We start from the raw sequence: 17166 nt of genomic DNA, 5'->3' as shown, positions 1-17166 counted from the left end.
AATACCCAACAAACTTTTTGTTTTGGACAAAAATCATAAATTCCCGATCTGAACAACAGATTAAACATTTCTGACTTATACAAAATCAGTGCATGAAATCACTTAAGCTCTTTAGCCACACGTTTTACATGTGAGGGAGTTATACTTAAGGAAATCATTAGGTTATTTTAGATTACTCAGAAATATCTAAGTTAAGAAGCCCACACTGGCTGGTGTAACCAGTCTTCCTCCTTCTCAGTAAAAAAGGAGTTACAAGAGTTATGTAGGTTATTTAAAGGCATTTTATGTAAAGTGTCCCAGAAAAGTTCTTCCATCAAAATGATTCCAGAACATAAATGTAAGCAAGACACCTAAGTGACTGACTTCAAGAAAAGTCTAATTGAAAACAATACAAACACACATAGACTTAAGCTAGGTAGATGCATAAGTAAATTGATACATGGAGACCTTTGAGGGCCTATTTGTTTGGGGAGTTCTTTCCTGTTACTGTTCTAAAAACTTTCATAAGTTGCTGATACAATAATTTCTGCATCATTTTATGGATATGGGTTAATACCTGGAGCACTTGAAGTACTGTGTACACTCACTTTTCATTCAGTTACCACTGCTTTGTTCTAAAAATAAGGATCCAAGTTAGCTGTTGTGAAAACTTCCCTGAAAAAAGAAACTTACACTGCTCCTGCGATCTGTCCATTCTCTACCACGTCTTTATCTTCTTGACAGAAAGGCTTGTATTCTATATAGTTTCTTTCTTCTAAATTTCTCAGAACCAAATTATAAAGAATGTGCTCATTGGGTTTTTGCAAAAGGTGCTCAAACATTCGTAAAGTCATTATGCTGATCTGCAACATAAAAAGTGACAATTCAGTAAACTGATGCACTGCTGCCTTACATGTTTTGCCATGTATCTGGTCTGTACATTCTAGAACACTGCAATTACTTATTTATGTCATGAAAGGAAGTAAAAATCCAAAGAAAAATGAGGAAATTGTTATGCTGGATGTGGTATAAACATGGATGAATTCACACACATCTGAAAATCAGTATGTGGATGTACTTTTTTCCAGTAAAACAAAACCTGATCTAAAGTCTGCCAAAATGACAATACAAAGCACATCCAGAGAACTTCTAACTTTTCATATTACAATCAAATCCATGCTGGAAGACCATGATCACTGTGGCAATGAAATACAGAACAGGACTTACAGTTAGTAATAAATACACAGAATAAACCAAAGTCATAGTGGAATACTGTGACCAAAACTACAGGCTAAGATTTTTAGATGGAGATATGTAGGCTTTTAAAAGGAGACTGACTTAAGGCAATACAGAGACAGTTTTTTAAAGAGAGCTTTGCAGTGCTTAGCTTTGCAAAGATCAACTCATTTATACACATAACTCATTCTGACAGGGTGAGCAGGTAAAAATACTGAGAAACTGGTGTATGTGAAGGCACAGATCTGTATTTCAGGCAAGCTTGGCTTTTATTTGAAATGCAGAGGATGAAGACATGTTAAAAATGAATCAAGCAGCTCCTGAGCAGGGATTTTAATGAAGTAAATGACTTTAACAAGGTTTACTGTGTGTAAAGTGCTTCAATATTATATTATCTTTTAACTGGTGTTGTGTATATTCTGACCACACTTTATATAAAAAAGTTTTTAACTATAGCTTATGCAATGACATGACAGAATTGACACAACATGGAAAACAGCAGTGATAAAACATATAATTAAAATGCAATTACAGATACCAATTTTGCCCTGTCTTATATGTGAGCAAGCCTTACTAGATATACACAGGGAGCAAGCAAATTTAGCAAAGAATCTTTATTAAGGGGAACAATCCACTAGCTGAAGGAAACAGCTTGACTTTCATTTTCTAAAGGGCAGGCAGTCAGAACTCTTTTCCTTGTCAAAAGAAGTTTGCTGTCACAAACATAAGAAGTCCTCACAGTGGTGTTTTAATAGTCCCTACACAAGACAGAAGTAGCTGGCAGACATTCTGATACCATTATCACTTCTCACCTCGTCAGATATATGATCACAGTGTTCGATTAACCTGTGTCGCAACGGATGTCTGTTGATGTCTGTCAAAGTTTCTGGCTCTCTGTGTTCTCCAAGTATAAAATAGACTGTTTCCTGCAGCAGGACATCTGAAGTCACCTGACGAACAATGCGATGCAATAGTGCAGTTGATGTGAGGATTCCAATCTCTGACCTGTTTTGAACAAAAAATTTCATGTCAGATATGTCAAGGCCAGGTTGGACATAGGGGCTTTGAGCAACCTAGCCCAGTGGAAGGTGTCTCTACCCATAGAAGGGGGTTGGAACTGGATGAGCTTTAAGGTCTCTTCCAACCCAAACCATTCTGTGATTCTATCAATCTATGCAGTAGATTTCAGCTGAAAAAAAATCAGGTTGATTCATACCCTGTTGTGCTGTGTCTTGCAGGATGCTACTCACGTTTGCATCAGCTGGGGTTCCATAACATCAATGAAAAATCGTTCCCGCACAGCTTTTGCCATAGCAACAGCAGCAGTCTGAAACAAAAGTACAAAATGGTATGTCTCAAACTCAAAAGCTCTGAAACAACTGGGACTACTTATTTGCTGAATGTATTTGTATCATCGGTAAACATTTCAAACCTTTTGTGCTTCTTTGATGAGCTGATCACAGTAGTCAAACCATGAAAGAAATGAAATCAACGCTCTTTTCCCTGGAAAAGCAGATGCATCTTCTTTGTGGCTATAGGAATCCAAACTAGAGAACACAGGGAAAAATACTTAGTCTACTAACTGAAGTAGCTGAAGAATCTTGGACTTCATTCTTATTGAACTTAACAGAATAGTTAATGATCTATTGCAATGAAGTGAACATTAAAATAGCTTGTCTGACAGTCTACTAATCTGGCAGTACTATCTATCATTCAGGGGCATGCTAAAGGGTATATAGCATATACAGCAGAACTGTGATTACGTTATTTCTTGCATCAAAAGGAAAAATTATCCCTTAAGTCTGTTCTTACAGGAAACACAGACTACAGAAACTGGTAACTCCTTTAGTCAGAGAATCATAAAATTAAGACAATTGCTCTTCCCTGTTCTCTAAGCAACCTCAAGCAAGTCCACCAAAACCACACAGAGTATGGCTAAACACATCTCAGTTTAAAGGCTCTAAGGAATAACAAATTCATCATTTTCTTTGGTAAAGGCCAATAAAGTTCTGGGTTTTATTCCCCTTCTAACTTCAAACTCCAAACACCAGAAATTTTGGCTTGGTTTCCCAAATACCTACTTTTTGTCTCAGTACTAACAGATGATGAGCAATTCATAATAATGAAGGCAGAGTGGGGAAAAGGAATGTTTTGAGAATCTAACATGCAAGCACAATTAGGATAACAGGACTTTATCTTCTGCTTCATGCTGATGAGTTATGCAGCAACACTTTCCTTCTTCTTTTTTACTGCAAATATTTTGCAACAATAGCCTGTTATCAAATACACCCTTCCTCCTGCAGCAGCTTACACTGCTGTGTACAGTGCACAGTTTCCTTCCTAAATCCTTGACACCTGAACAAGACAATACTCTGTACCTGATACTATACCTACACTACCACTAATGTAATCCAGTGGAAAAACTTGCCCCCTGAGGAATCTCTGCAAGGGACTGGCAGTCAAACCTGGCCCCATGTTAGAATCATGTGTACACAGGACACGCAAAGTCATACCGCTATGCTGCAGCTGGCATCTCAGCTCTGCTCTTGAGACTTTAGCATGTGGGGGTGAATATTTTATACAACGTATTTACCTACAGAAAATTTGTTTCAGGGAGGGGTGTAAAGTCACAAAAGCAAAATTCTTACCCCCAGTTAATTGCCTCCACTGTCTCAATGTCTAAGGGATCCAGTGACTGAGGCAGGGCTTTGTAGAGGGTGGCCAGCCTGTCTGTCAACAATTCGCATAAACAAGTGCTTTGAGTCAGGCACTTGGCAGCTGCTGGTTCTGGCAGACTCACCAACAGCATGAGGCCCTCACAGGCCTTTACTGCTATCCGGCCGTCCTGCAGAAGGGCATGGAAGAATTAATCAGAGGGTGAATGAAGCTCACTTGAAATCAAGAAGCAAACATCTCCCAGATAAACCCTCTCCGTTCCCCAGCCAGGGAGTGAATGCTTTTATTTTTGTTGCCTTTTCAGTCATTGAAACTTAATTATAGTGAATTTGCATGGCACAAAATAAAGAATCTCACCTAAATCCATGTCAAATACTAAGAATGCAAATGCAACCATCAGGCTGCATCAGTACAGCAGATTTGATTTCCTGCTCTCAGCACTGCTGTAGCAGTTACAGGCTTACCCAACTCACCTCTAAGTTTTCTGAAGGAATCCAAGTATGAATTCAAGGATGGAGTTGGGTAAGAGATACAGCAGTTGTCTTTAAAGAAAGCAAACCTCCAGTGCCTTTACAAAACATGTGTGTTAGGCCAGTACACTTCAAAGTAGTCTTTTAAGTACTCTTTTGTGGTATATTTAACCTAATGATCCTCCTATGTAGCTTGTCTGTGAAACACACAGCATTCTACACCAATTGCTCGAAACACATATTACTATTAATAAACTTTAGTATTACTTTCTAAAAGTAATATTTTTACTTCGATCTGAATTGGCAAAGAAAATTGCCAATTTACAACTGCCTACAAAACAAATCTTGTTTTACTTTTCGTATTTAAAATACAGTGTGTGCATACATGTATATTCACTCCCTCTGCCCACTTCACACAGCATCTGAACTACTTCATTTTACCACATTAAATAGAACAAAAAACCAAACAACTCACAGGACTTTTAGTGAGGTTTAGTAGAGAATTCACTAAATTATAGTCTTGATTTGGACCAACAGTGGAAGACTCAGGTGATGATGCGACATTTAGTTCATCCAGACTGAAAGAGAGCTCATCTGCCTGTTGTGGGAGATCATCTTCCTTCTCCATTTGCTCTGCACCAGCAGCAATGGGCATTTCTTCAGACTGAATGGGCTGCCCCATGTCTGTTGCAGGAGAGTCTTGTCCTCTTATCATGTCCTCTGTGATTACATCTGCTGATCCCTTGGAAGCCATTCCTTTTAACTTATTCTGCAAAGCATTTGTTTGGAATCACACAGTTGAAATGACTGTTCATCCTGAAGCAGAACTTTACTAAAAGCAATTTTTTAACATCAGCATTTGAAACACTTCTCTGCAAGGCTGGGAACAGTAACCATGTAGAATGTAGTGGGTTGTGGGTGCATGGGAGTTTTCAAACCTAAACCATTTCTCAATCTGCTTAAATTTCTCCTAAGGCCTGTACTGTTCTGCTTCAGGGCTTAATATGCCATTTACAGAGAGATGGCATCTTTTTCTCTCCACCACTGAAGGCATATATTCACTTGATTTGATAGAAGTTTTTCATTTACCTTATGGCTGCACCTTTAGACCTCAGCACATACTATAAAATATCCCTTTCTAGGTGAATTTATCTGATGTCTGCAACACTATTTCCAGTTGGAGTCATAGAATTAAACTAATTCTAAACTTCTTGAGATTTTATCTTCAACAGGAAAGGGAAATAAAGGTCTTTTATCACTGCAGAGTACTCAAGTTGTGTTTCTTACGAAGAAAAAGTTGAGTAGATTGAATGGAGAGAAGATACTGGAAGTTAACACTGGATATTACAACAGATCACGGACCCTTCCTGGAAGCTACAAAGCATCCCTACTTAGCCTGGAAGAAAGCAACCTATCTTCCCATAAATCTGTCTCCAGCCCATAAAAAGGCATTTAAATTTGTGCTCTGTGATACCACGAAGAAACACACTGCAAGGCAAGAATTCAGTGTCCTTCTGGCATAAGCACAGGTGAGTAATACTTTATTAGAACCATAAATTAGACTTCAGCACAAGACAATTTTTCAAGTGAGTACAGTAGTGAGATTATAAATCCAAATGGCTCCCCTTCTCTATGATAACACCAAAACCATTACAAATATATCTCAAGCATTAATAATTTAAAAGAGTAACCATTTGGGGTTAATGGCATTTAGTGCATACAAACCAGCAGGGACTAACGACATGCCAGTCTCAGGCAGCAAACTTGAGAGCTGCTCTGCATGCTTGCTGAATTGATGTGCATTCACTGTGCAGAATTTGAACTGAATGTTGTGATACACTCACATAACCAACTCCCTGGAGAGGCAACATGGTGGTAAAAGCAGCACACTGCATGCTATAAAGTAAGTATGATTTTTGAGTACAGCAGAAAAATTACTCCTTCAACACATGCTTTTTTTCTTTTACAGTGTGAAATGCATAAGGCTGCAAGGCAACCAAATGTGTCTGTGAACCAAGTCTGTCTGTCCCTAAATCTTCTAAAGTCTTCCCGTATGCTCCCATATATTTTAGCAATACACAGGAATATCCGAATGAGCCTCGCACATAAAGCAGAACTAAAGGCTGGAAATGCATTTATAAAACACTTATCTTATACTGGCCCATTACCTCATGTCTGGACTCTTCTGTCATTTGAAAGGCTTTAGTTTAGCTAAGGCATCAATGAGAACACCTAACACAAGTAACTGTATAAATATCCCTCCATAGCTCATTACTTTTACATTGGCAGGTAACACAGAGCAGTCTGTATATTGGACAACACATAGGCAGAGTTTTTATGTGTATTTAAGCTTCCTATTGTCTAATCATGCAATTCTGCAGCTTAGCTGCTCACCTGCCTCTTGTAAAGGTGCAAAACAGGATCCTGAATGACCTAATAGAAAAGGTTACATAAAACACATATTCAATGCTTTCTAGACAAAGTACCCCTCTAACTGAATTCAACATCAACACAGAGCAAACAATTAATAAACACATTTCTACATTTTCATGATATGCAACTATTAGAATTTCAACATCTGTGGCAGATGATGCCATAGATAAGTTCAAAGAGATTTAAAAAGAATTCTGTGAAAAAATCAAGTGATATCACAACTAATGAGAATCTCCACTTAATTCATGGTGAGGAATATAGAGCTGGCAATTTGTAATGATGGAAGTAGAGGTGAATAGTGAAACTAGTGTTCATTTTATATGAAGGCAGAACCTTTTAACAAACCTTCTAACAGAACTTGTTTAAGGTCTCAAGAGCAGAAATTGAAGCACAGATAATCACAAAACAATCAGTTGCAAGGAGTATCTCGTGTAAGGTAGGATAAGATGGGGCAACTAAGGAATAAATGAATAAGTAAAAATATGAGGTAACAAGTTTAGCATAAAATGACTGAGAGCGGATAAACATTCCTGTGTATGTTTTTTCCCTCAACACAGGAACACGGAAAACTCAGTTTAAACAGAATTAGTATATGGATTTTAAAGATTTAAAACCAGTTCTTATTTCCACAACAGAAGTAACTTGCCCAACAGATACAGTTATGCCATACAGCTTTAAGAAATAGAGCAGAAAGATTTTTCTAAATACAAACAGCACTCTGTCAGCAAACTACTTCTTATGGAATCATACAAAGGAAATCCTGGGTTTATACACATTCATTTCTTTTACATTCATAAAATACTGATGAAATAAGAAACTGATTAGGCAAAGAAGGAAGCAGCAAGTCTAACAGATACAAACAGACTGCTTTGCAGAGATGTATCTGCATGTCAGTTTCTAATTTTTGTGGTTTTAGAGATAAATGCCACAGAGAATTCTGTATATTTACCCCTTCATGCATTTGAAAGTTAGAAGCAGCTATCAAGTCACAACAACAGCACCTCTAAGAGGCACAGACATGAACAGAATATTCTATTCTAATAAAGAACAATTCTGCACCCAAATACCTTATCTGGAAACAACTGTCAGAAGTCATGAAGGCATATTCCTTAGGCTCTAACATTTAGAATAACGCTGTGGAGGAAACAGGAGCTCCAAGAAATATTCTTCAGCTTGCCTGACCTCTGTAGCCAGCATTTTGTGAAATGAGAGATCTCTGAAATTTGGAATCATCTGGGTTTTCATGTCTGATTTTGAATACTGTAATTTCGCTACTTTTGGGAAGAATGCCAATGCCTGACAAAACACTTGTGGTTCTTATGATTGAGATTCTCAGGTTTGATTTCAAGGGCACAAGTGACATTAAAAGTAATCCTGGTTTGGACTTACTACCTTATTCTGCATCTAGTAGTTTGCTTTTGAGTGCTTCTAATGTTTAGACACTAACTTGTCAATCCTTACACCATTTCTACAGCTTGCACAACTACAGTGGACACAATGGCAATCAGGGTTGCATTTAATTAAGGTAAAAATAAACTCAAGATAGATTTTTTATTACTGACTTGTAGGTGATATTCATATCCTCAATGGGAAACAATGTATCTTTGCAGTTTAGCAGCCTCTGCTGTTACAGATCTTGTTTGCAGAAAGCTTGAAAATATTTGTGGAGGACACTACATATTTTCACCTACGCTTAATAGATAACGTGTCACTACAGTAAACACCAAAGTGGGAGCAGGAGGCATTTCTAAACAGACCTTTATAAATTAAACTTTTATATGTTCCTTCTAAACAGGAACAGAAAGCCAGTCTAGATATTCTTTCTCCTCCCACTCTGATTTCATCCATGCCACACGTTAAGTTTGAAGAGGGAGTAAAGATATCTGGCTTTCTTACAGATACAAAATAATGTCATATTGTAGATTGTGAGCTGGCACTGCAGCTAGACCATATGTGCCACTACCAAATAAGGGCCCGATCCTGCAGAACACTTAGCAACTTGCAAGATGTCAATGCCCCATGCAATCTGTCCCTTAGTCTTTGTTGGGCTCAAGACAAAACAACATCAGCAATCCCCTGTCTCCCTCACACAGTTATCTACAATATAATCCATGTCCATACTATAAAGATACTTTCACGACAAAGGGTAAGGACCTCAGGCAGGTGTATTTGTTAGCCCTGAATGAAATTCTAGTAAAAATAATCAGATGTATCAAGTCTCTGGAAGTAAAAAAAAAACAAACAAACCAATTGCTAACATCACAGGAAAAAAATTACAGAGTGAATGAAAACAAATCTAAGAAGCACAATGTGATATCTTCACTTCTCCATTAGATTTTGTCTGTGACACAGCAAATACACCTAGAAACTTTTGATTTGGTTGACTCACCTCAAGGAAGAAGTTGACCAGGTATGGATCCTGTTTCAGCTTTGCACATACTATACAGAGAAACTGAATTTCTTCATTTTCTGTTGGTGTTGCCAGAACTTCACCACACAGCCTGATCAATTTCTGTCACATAAAGAAAAGTGAACATTAAGACAGAGAGGAAATTATAGCTTTTTTCTAGGAATGATGGACTGAGTTCTTTTCCTATACACATACTACAGTGATGTCGGATTATTGACTTAAACATTTGCTCTAGGTTTAGATTGCTGTGAGCAAGACTTCTTTATTACTTTTGACTTGCATTGCAGTTGCAGTTCAAGGCTCCAGTCATCAAGACATTAAACTGATATTGCACTTGAGCCGTTTCTTTAACTTGCTTGACAGTGAATGTGTTAAAGAGCTCATTAGCTACAGCAGCATAAGAGAAACTTGTCATGCTACAACATAGCCCACTTCGAATTTGAGCAGTACCTGCACTGGCCTGTGCACGTTTATGTGGGGAAGAAGAGGTTGCCGTATTCTTCCAAGAAGTTTTGTATAAAAAGCCAAAACTTGCTGTTTCATTCCTGGAGGGCACTGGAAGAAACCAGATGAACAATAACAACAATATAACAACCGGGGAGAGAAACAAGATGCAAATTTATCACTCAGAATGGCTAATGTAACAGCAATAGTTCTTCCCAAAGCATTTTTAAAATACCATCATCTGTTAACACATTCCTTTTATCGACATTAACAGAGAACAACAAAAAATGTTGCATTTCATTACTGTTTCCTTTTTCAACTTATTCATAATTTCAGTTAATTGCTGCAGTGCAGACTCCTACCAATCTTTACATGAAATATTCCCTACCAATACAATGATAAGGGGAAATTAATTGGCTACGTGTCATCTCCATGACATCTGATGGCTCGTGGTCCTTTGTTTCTAGCTAAATCCACCCTGACTCTGTGTCCGGCCATGTCAATAAATGCTGTTATTCCATAGCTTAATTTTAACCTCTTATCAGATTGACTGGGAATAGAGCATGAGCAGCAACAGCTAGGAGGAAAACTACCTAACCTGGTTCTCATCCCAAAGTAATTATCCCTAGATTATTAATCCCAAATTATCACTGAGTTATCAAGGAATCCATTGAAAATGGACTGTCAGAGTGCATCTACAATAATGCAATAAGTCTAAATGATTGCTGTGAAAGGATATTACTCTTTTTGCAACAGATCTTTGCAACATCTTGCAAGCACTGAACTGTGTGTTTACTTCAGATGTATCAACTCACAAGTGGCAAGCATAAAGACAGGCTGCAGAAGAATTGCTTGTACAGGCATATTTGCGTGAGTGCAAAATGACTTCTCTCAACTCTTAGAAACATACTACTAATTACCCACTTCACATATGTCACCATTTCATCTTGGTTTCTTGACAAAATTTCTAGACTACTGAACGAGACGCATTTCTGAGCAAGTATTTTCAATACGTCTTAGTCTGATTGTAGGACAGCTCATGTAGGAACAGCTATGGTCCTTGCAGAGCAAGGAACATCCCAGGCTCAGACAGCTAGTACACTACATGTCTACATATGTAAAATCCAGGGGATTTAGAACCCATGACAATGTGTAAAAGACTGACTGACAAAGAAACCATGGAGAGCTCCAGTTATCCTTCAATGAGGATACACCATGCTTTCCTAACTGCATCTGCATCATGATACACTTCTAGCACAAGGGCTGCTAAGTTAATTCATTCCATAATACATCCAACCCCATACATTTCAGCTCGTAAGTCTGCCAAGAAAAACAGCAACAAGAATGCACCAAACCCATGACACTAATTTCACATGTGCCACAAAGCAGACATGAGATGAACCAAACAACACTGCCAAAGGCTGCATTCATACCAAAGAATTGGATGTGGAAGCTGTCTGGGAATCAGCTTAAATTAATGCTTTCTGACATGGAAGTCTTTCTGAGCAATAACTTCTCACATTCCAAAAAAATGGAACAAAGTCTGTATTTAATACAGTGCTTTTCACCCAAGAATTTCCCAACACTTAACAAAGGACAGAGAGGGAAAATACTCTGTTGTATAGCCAGAAGAATACTAGACTGAACAAATATGCATGTCCTACTTCTAGCTTCACAGTCAATATTATGAGTGGTGAGTAACAAATCTCAGAGTGCTGCCTTGGTCAGCATTTCTCTGGTTGGCTCACTTTGATCATACTTGTAAAAGACAGTTCTTCATAATATGTTGCTAACACAAGCACACAACTGTTTGCTATAGTTCAGTGTCCCACACTACCACCTACTGTAGAACTTCAGTCTCGATCACAGTTAGGAGCTCATACAAAAGATAATGTGCTCTGCTGAGGAATACATACATCAGCTTTTCCTAATGTGTAGAGTGTCTCCAGAATCTTGTGATGCAGCAAATATTCCATACATGGTCCTGTTTCACCCGATTCCCTCTCATTTTCTTCTTGAACTAGAATATCCAACATCTGCTCCAAGTGAGAAGGAATGTTGGTATCAGTCACAGGAGCTTTGTCATCTAAATAGAAGAGATGTGCAATTAAGAATTATTGAACTATTGTCCTCACTTTTATCAGGTTCAGTTCCAAATGTAAGATTTAAAAACATGACCACTCACTAAAGAATCTTCTATAGAATATGCAAGTTTTTTAACATGTCTTACATTGAAGTTTCAGAACCGCATCTGGAAATGTAAACTGGAACACTCATGAGGCAGGTATCTAACCTTGCAATGGGGAGAAGATGAAATGACAAATTTCAAAACATGCATTAATTACACAGTCAAAAAGGAAAACTTTCACAGCCAGAAGCCAAACTTAGGGAGAGAAGGGTTCTACTCTCAATCTTCTGGTTAATATCAACCCTTGTCTTGGTAACTTCCTCTCTGCCTCTTCACATAGTATTCTGAAATCTATAACCAGCCTCCAACATTAGATAATTTGCAGCTGACCACTTCCTTTACAAACTGTGTAATTAAATAAATGGTTTTTCTAATGATAACAACAAAGAAAACCCAAACCCTATGCTATTTATTCTTCAGTTTTCAAATTGTCTTTTATACTGAATACTTTAAAGCAGCATTCTGTCAAAGTTTTATGAATGAATGGGTATGACTGATACTATCATGGTAAAGTCATGAAGCTGCTGTGGATTTATGGCCCCGGCAGTGGGAGCTGGCACTAACACATTGCAAAGCACATGCACCCATGGAGATTTTCCTATGTATTTTTTTCAGCTCAGTTCTACTTGAACAACTATCCCACAAGGGAAATGGCTACTACTTCTTATGCAATAACCTAAAGTTAACTGCCACTTGCATGCAAATGGCAACAAGATCACAAAGGAAAACTGCCGTGGCAGCGTGATTGTGATCTCTACCACAACTTCCAGTTAGCCTACAGTGTTTTGCTTGAGCGTCCTAGGCGTAATTCTGCTCCCATTGCAGAGGACAAAAATATATCCACTAAATGGCAACTTGTTTTTCACAAGACTTCAGAAAGCGTGGGAGGGAGAGCTTAGCTTTTATTCCGCACTACGTAACCACAGGTATCAGTTTTCCCCTACCATCCTGTCATTTCTACCTTAGGGGACATCACATAGTGTTCCGAAAGATGGGTATTTACAACCAAGGGTCGAGTTTCAGCTTCTAAGAGTAAATACTGACATAAACAAGATCACCAGTCCTACAAACAGCCCCACAAATGCAGATTCAATAGCTACTCTAGCAGAAATACAGAACTAATAAGCTTGAGGAAAGCACAGTAACATTCACCTTAATAGTGTAATAACTAGGATCAAACATTTAACATTTAAATGTTGCATACTGTTGCAGGACATCAGAGCAAAGTTTAAGATAAAGCATCTACAGCCATATTTCATCTGAATACCCACTGGGTTTTTTAGAAGAGCAGAATAAGTAAATTTTAACAGAACGTGTTCTAAATCTGCTCACAAATTCACTTTTCAGAGCTATGTTATCAAAATACCTTTCACGAAGACAAGACACTGAAGAAAACAGAGCTAATGCTGAGCACTCAGAATTTATGTTTTAAATTCTATGACCACAAAATCACTTTTGTTAAAATGTTGGGAGAAAGACAAAATCCCTGATGCAGAACAATATTAAAGGTTAACAGCAGGGACTACACTTCTGTAGCCGTCTGTTTAGACTAAACAGAATATAGGAAGACAGAAATTGGATAAAGCATGGAAAGGTACAGTTCTCTACATGGTACTCAGGAAGAAGACCTTCCCTCTATTATTTTTCATGCCTCATTTTTAAGGCATGAATGGAGGTACACAGTATTTTTAATTACTAGTTGTTGTTGTTGGTATTTTGATAAAAGACATGCCTCATTTTAGTATCACTTAATCTTTACTTTTCAACAACACAGAAATTGGGAATTATATTTTTCCCAATAAAGAGACAAAACCATAATGTATTCTTTTACCTGATGTCTCTATGTAGTAATGGGTGATTGCTTTCCAGTGGTAAACAAAATCCTCTTGTAATGGAAGGGAAGGTGCGAGCTATGGGGAAAAAAGAACAAACAACAAACAAAAACCAGTTAGGAATGAAGTAAACACACATCCTCAGAGATTAAGTTGAATTGTATCTTATACTTGGAAGCAAACTGCTGCAGACTACTGCTATAATTTCTACTCTGTGCTCTTCTGCCTTTAACAAGGATTATATACATTATTCATGGCATGAGCCCCATGTCATATTGCCTAGCTTGTGAACATCAATAATAATCTGTGATGTCTCTATGACTGGACAATCTATTTGAAGCAACAAAAGCAATGGTTCATGCAGTAAAACAACACTAGAAACGTAGGTGTGAATTGTTTACAGCTCAGTTTTGTCCTGTAAGGAAAAAAATCATCTTCTTTTGCATTTGCTTTTGATGCCATCTTCCTTTCCTGTATGCTCTGTTCTCCTCTTTGCCTGTGCTCCCTTAAAAATACCAATTAGCTGCTTCATACAGTTTTTGACATGCTTTTATTCCCCTGTTAACCACAACTATTTACCAGGCCCATTCCCAGAGCTGGTAGGGGTTTTACCAAATACGTTTCATATTTTATTTCTGACAGAAAAGGAAGTTTCTTCTTTTCCGGATGGATTTAGAACAGCCACTTGGGTGTGACTGGCATCCAGGAATAACACAAAACACAGCCTCCCACCCAGTCAGCATCCATCAGTACTGCTCCTTCCTTACCAAGCTCGAGAACTGGGTGCCCTGCAGCTCATTACACCACAGGCACTAACAACTACTACAGCACAGGCAGTACATGAAACAACGACCATGACCATCTAACCACTCCGCTCTCCAAAGCTGAGGCAAAGAGTGAATTTGTGACCACAATATAAAATGCTAAGAGCAGGTAAATCAGGAATCCTGGAGGGAAAACCCACCCCCCACTACAGACCATGTGAGCGCCTGTTGTTACTGAGGCTTAACCCTACTTGCTTGAGGCTTCTTTTTCACCATCAAGTAATTTTTTCATAGGCAATACTAAAATGTCACTTGTCACTTGACATGATAGCAACAATGAGCAAGCAGAAAAGAATCCCATGCATAAGTTGGTGAGTCCATCCTAGAAGGATAAGGAGTTGAACCAGCCTGACAAGCTGTGGAGTTCAGTCCTTCAGAGTCACAGAGGTGCCGAGGTTGGAAGGGAGCTCTAGAGCTCATCTTGGTCAAGCCCCTCTTGAAGCAGCCTCACCTAGAACCAGTTGCTCAGGACCATGCCCAGACAGCTTCTGAATATCTCAACAAACTGAGATCCCACAAGCTCTCTGGGAACCTGTGCACAGCTCAGTCACCCTCACAGTGAACAAGTTCCCCCCCAGAAGCTACAGATACCACATTTGAGATTAAGAACTATGAATTCCTCTAGTGTCCCCTCACAGTGCCCACAAAGTACTGAGCTGCCTTAGATCTCAGACAAACACAAGCATGGGGCTCAGGCATCAGTATCCTCTTCACTGGGCAGTGCTGTAGTTTGGAAGTTTTCCACATCAGTCTTTTCCTTCAATTGAATGACACTTCAATTGATCTTGGTAAAGTCATGAAGCCCAGTATAGGAACAGCATGCCTGGCCAAGGGAAGAAAGCAGAATGCTAATTGTTAATGACCTTTGGCACACATGACTTTGAAATGCAAGACTTTAAAAGAAGCAGTGGTGCTTGGTAACTACACCTGCATCCTGTGTGGAAATGTGCCCTTACAAATGGTAACAAGGAGATCAAATGGACATTGCTTATCCATTCCCTGACAGTCTGTGGACTCACAGCCTCTTCCATACTTCCACAGCTGGGCACTGAAAACAACAATTTAGCGCACCCAGCTACCACAGAGCACGCATCAGGATACCGCACACTGCACAATGGTTTACAATGAAGTTTACAAAGATATGGAAATTCACAAGAATAACTCAACAAACTGAAGACTGAGAATATGGTATTTTGTGTCATGCTTCGTATGTCACACTTGCTGCTGTAGATGAGGGTTTCGAGCAATGTAACCATCATTTTGCAGACTTCTGTAATAAAACTACACCAAAAACTCCACTCTGGCTGATGAACAGAACAGAAACCTCTTCTGAGGAATACTGGGGCTTTCAGGCAACTCTATTTCCAAAGTACCACATGATACATAACTTTAAAGATTTATCCTTGACTGATCTGATTTTCCTCTCCACTTCGTTGAGCCTCATCTGCCACCATGGAATTTAGTGGCTCTGAGCGGTGCCAGGAAAAGGATTTCACTTCTCAGCACTGTCAATAATTCATCCACTGCAGGAAAGAGCTGTGGATACAGACAGTCCCCCTCCCAACAGATGCCTCCGGGGACTCCTCTCACACCAGAAAACCTAATTCAGGGACAGGTCTTGCCCTCTGTAATTAAAACACTCAGTGATTTCACAGGGTCTTCTCTGATCAAGGACTTCAAGACAGATATTAGAGATACCATTAGCACGTGTGTGCATGTGTACCTGCATGCCTATTGGGAACATATGATTGGCAATATAGGATAGATTGGCAATACATGATATATATTGCCACCAATTGGACCTGGTGATACGGAGCTGTGCTACCAGACTTAGCCACTCCTAACAATGTACAAAAACTGTCCTTCTTCACTTGTTCAGCTAAAATAACCTTCACCCTCAAATTCCTCTTCCCGCTGCAGATGGACCTAGGATAACTCTACTTTTGACAGCACAGCTATTCCAGGTAATATGTAACAGAAATATAACTGCAGCAAGGCTATGTATTATTCTGACAGAAGTGTTTTACTGACAAAAACTGAACCCACCCTTCCCCCATCCTCTTGAATTAGTAATTCAAACGCAAAATCAGGGTAAAGGCCAAGACTAAGATAGGAGCTTATAGACAAACAAAGCCCAGCACTGGAAAGCATTAGAAATATGGAAGTGTAAACACTTGGTTGATGTGCTTTAACCCTACTAGGGCAGGTAATTCTAGGATGAAGCTGTAGTTTCTATTTTAGGATGAATTATTAGTTACCAGCTGAGATGAAACACATCTTACAGCTGCCAAGCTGAAGAATCACTCTTTTGTAAAAGTACACATGCCTTTCTAAGGATTCTGAAGCAAACCAAAATCCACCACTGAGGTTATTGATTCCTGGTGTTTGTCTGATTTGAAGGAATTACCTTAAAAGTGCAGTTATTTCTCATTTTATTAATTAATTTCGTTGTAATTGCATACATTACCTGGTCTAGTGGAAGGTGTCCCTGCCTGTAGCTCAGGGTTGGGAGCTATATGAGCTTTAAGGTTCTTTCCAACCCAAACCATTCTATGATTCCCTTGAGTCTATATTCTTACTAATCTTGAGCTACCGATTCCTCATCTCAAAGTGAAGTTCTCTTCAGGGGAAAAAACTTCAGATCTTAAAGATGGAAGTGTAGGTGCTGTATATC

General features: G+C 38.8%; 1 protein-coding gene across 4 annotated transcripts in view; it reads right to left on the bottom strand.

Moving 5' to 3' along the window:
- The window catches only part of LOC101876914 (protein FAM160B1), a 39438-nt gene that overhangs the window by 9524 nt on the left and 12748 nt on the right, over nucleotides 1-17166 (bottom strand). For 2 of the 4 annotated variants that reach the window (XM_034062056.1, XM_034062058.1), the window contains exons 2-11: nucleotides 13668-13746; nucleotides 11565-11734; nucleotides 9655-9759; nucleotides 9184-9306; nucleotides 4837-5130; nucleotides 3864-4060; nucleotides 2648-2762; nucleotides 2466-2542; nucleotides 2028-2220; nucleotides 673-842 (exon numbers count right to left, since the gene is read on the bottom strand). In XM_034062056.1, coding sequence (XP_033917947.1) covers nucleotides 673-842; nucleotides 2028-2220; nucleotides 2466-2542; nucleotides 2648-2762; nucleotides 3864-4060; nucleotides 4837-5130; nucleotides 9184-9306; nucleotides 9655-9759; nucleotides 11565-11734; nucleotides 13668-13746 — 1523 coding nt within the window. Of the gene's footprint in view, nucleotides 1-672; nucleotides 843-2027; nucleotides 2221-2465; nucleotides 2543-2647; nucleotides 2763-3863; nucleotides 4061-4836; nucleotides 5131-9183; nucleotides 9307-9654; nucleotides 9760-11564; nucleotides 11735-11878; nucleotides 12128-12988; nucleotides 13040-13667; nucleotides 13747-17166 lie in introns of those variants that run through there. The other 2 variants (XM_034062057.1, XM_034062059.1) reach the window with 2 other exon arrangements.

The sequence above is a fragment of the Melopsittacus undulatus genome, chromosome 4 (genome assembly GCF_012275295.1).
Source record: "Melopsittacus undulatus isolate bMelUnd1 chromosome 4, bMelUnd1.mat.Z, whole genome shotgun sequence".
Lineage (NCBI taxonomy): Eukaryota > Metazoa > Chordata > Aves > Psittaciformes > Psittaculidae > Melopsittacus > Melopsittacus undulatus.
This window is presented reverse-complemented; position numbering and strand designations above follow the sequence as displayed.